This window comes from Schistosoma haematobium, chromosome 5 (assembly GCF_000699445.3).
Source record: "Schistosoma haematobium chromosome 5, whole genome shotgun sequence".
Lineage (NCBI taxonomy): Eukaryota > Metazoa > Platyhelminthes > Trematoda > Strigeidida > Schistosomatidae > Schistosoma > Schistosoma haematobium.
Window position 1 is genome coordinate 770333 of NC_067200.1, and position 2028 is coordinate 772360.

Sequence of the window (2028 nt, forward strand, 5' to 3'; positions counted from 1 at the left end):
AACAGTCTGTTAACCAGCTTTCACCAAACGGTGATTAGTCAGATAACGAAGGATTGAGGTGCCTTGATAAATAATGATTCCGAATTCTGACAGTTTAGTTTAAAACAATGAACGACGTCAATTTCCAATGACATTTCTCAGTTTTGAGAATTGAACAAAATGGACATTTACAATGGACTCATTGCCGATTTCAATGGTCACATAATCACGTATACACGATACTGTTAATTGACAAGTGCAGTGTTGTAACCTCTTGTGAAATTACCCACATGTTTCCTTTGAATGAAAACAATGACACAAATACAAAAAATAATATTTTTATATTCTACCAACAAAGTGACATCAGTCATTAAGTAAACAATCATCAATGTGATATGCGGTTCCATGAAACAATCTTCAATGTATTGAAATGATTAACAAAATAGAAAGTGTATTTCATAAAAGACGAAAATAAAAATAACATAGTGAACTTGATGAACAAAGTTGACAAACTGTTTGTGGGGACTATGAATGAACTCTGTTCCTTCTTCTGTAGAACCACAGCCAAATGCCACAAGCAATGCATACAATAAGGAAAGATATAACTGATGATACAACGATGTAAACGTATTGCCGTGATTTTCTTTTCTCAATGTCTTCAGTTGTATCTGTAGTGATGTTCTGAAATGAACGAAATAGTATAATGTTTACAAAATATCAAGATATTTACCAAATGTGATTCAGTGCTTGGATTAGTCTCCTTCAATTCATTTTTTAGATCAGTTTCATTAGTTGCTGGAGTTGTTAGTTCAGTGGGAACCTCAACAATCGAACTCTTCAGAAGAAATAAACAGTGGAAATATGATTAAATATCAAATATTTTATCATTCATTAAACACCAGTGTCAGTATTGATGTCAGAATTGAATTCAACAATTAGTTACATAATTTACATTTGCACTATGTGATCAATGAATAATGATTCCGAATATCTGATACCGATTTAACAGTAAATGTGATAAGTACACACTATCCAACAGCTAACTGACGACTTTTGTTTGGGTGATGAAATTTGTTTGCTGGATGTCACATTTTATCACAATCTATACATGATTCAGCAAACTTATGGTTATCCGCTTTATTGATAAATTCATTCAGAGTACACATTTCTGAACTAGGAATGAGAAATACTGTACTTCTGTACTTCAACAATGGAACTACGAACTTTCACTCATTATCCGAACATGCTACACAATTTTCAACGGATTACGCTTCATCATTCAAACTGATTTCATCTGTCTTCTTCAACAGTTCATGTAGATATACGGTTTCATATTGAACGTCGGAAATCAGTACACATTCTATGAGCTAAAGAATTACCATCTTTCCAGGCATTAGTGTTAAACAACTCTTCTATTCATTGTTGAATATCCACATGGAAATTGAGCATTGCATTCATATGTGCTTAAATATCGTATAAGTTACTTTGATTTATGCACTTACGGTACAATAGTAATCACTAATAATTCGTAACTACACAAGTGTTCTTCCGAAAAAAAGATTGCAAATTGGAATATCGTTAAATTAAGAACAATCTCTGAAGTCTACCAATTGCTTACTTTCATCTGGCAACCATTCACTTCGAAGATATGAACATCCATATCGTTTCTTGTAATGCATGTGTTAGCTTTTCCACACCAAATACACGTTGTATTCGGTGTTGTACCGCCTAGACATGCTTCAGTCGAATTGTAATTTGAACAATCTTCAGTGAAAGGAAGAAGGTGAATGCATTTCAAGTTATCAAACGAAAGATAAATGAATTACAAAAGAAATGTAACTGTAACTCTAACTGACTATTATTAAGCCAATGCACGAACGTCAGTTGTACTAAGGGAGAAAATTTACTCCTTCAATCAGTCGGATTTGTAGGATAAAGTAGAAATTTTGGAAATTAAGCTATTTTTTCCAAGGCAATTACAGTTTCATGAAGTGTTTCTCCAATGTGAATTCCTCGGAAAAATCCGTGTTGCATGAACCAAATGAAAAT

General features: G+C 33.0%; 1 protein-coding gene across 1 annotated transcript; it reads right to left on the minus strand.

The window, feature by feature from the left end:
* Nucleotides 1-325: 325 nt before the first annotated feature.
* On the minus strand, nucleotides 326-1819 carry MS3_00000654 (uncharacterized protein). Its single transcript, XM_051208340.1, has 3 exons — nucleotides 1598-1819; nucleotides 710-814; nucleotides 326-660 (listed from the first exon to the last, which is right to left on the minus strand). Exons 1-3 carry the CDS (start codon nucleotides 1637-1639, stop codon nucleotides 505-507), a joined length of 303 nt encoding a protein of 100 aa, XP_051064624.1. The 5' UTR covers nucleotides 1640-1819; the 3' UTR covers nucleotides 326-504.
* Nucleotides 1820-2028: the final 209 nt, after the last annotated feature.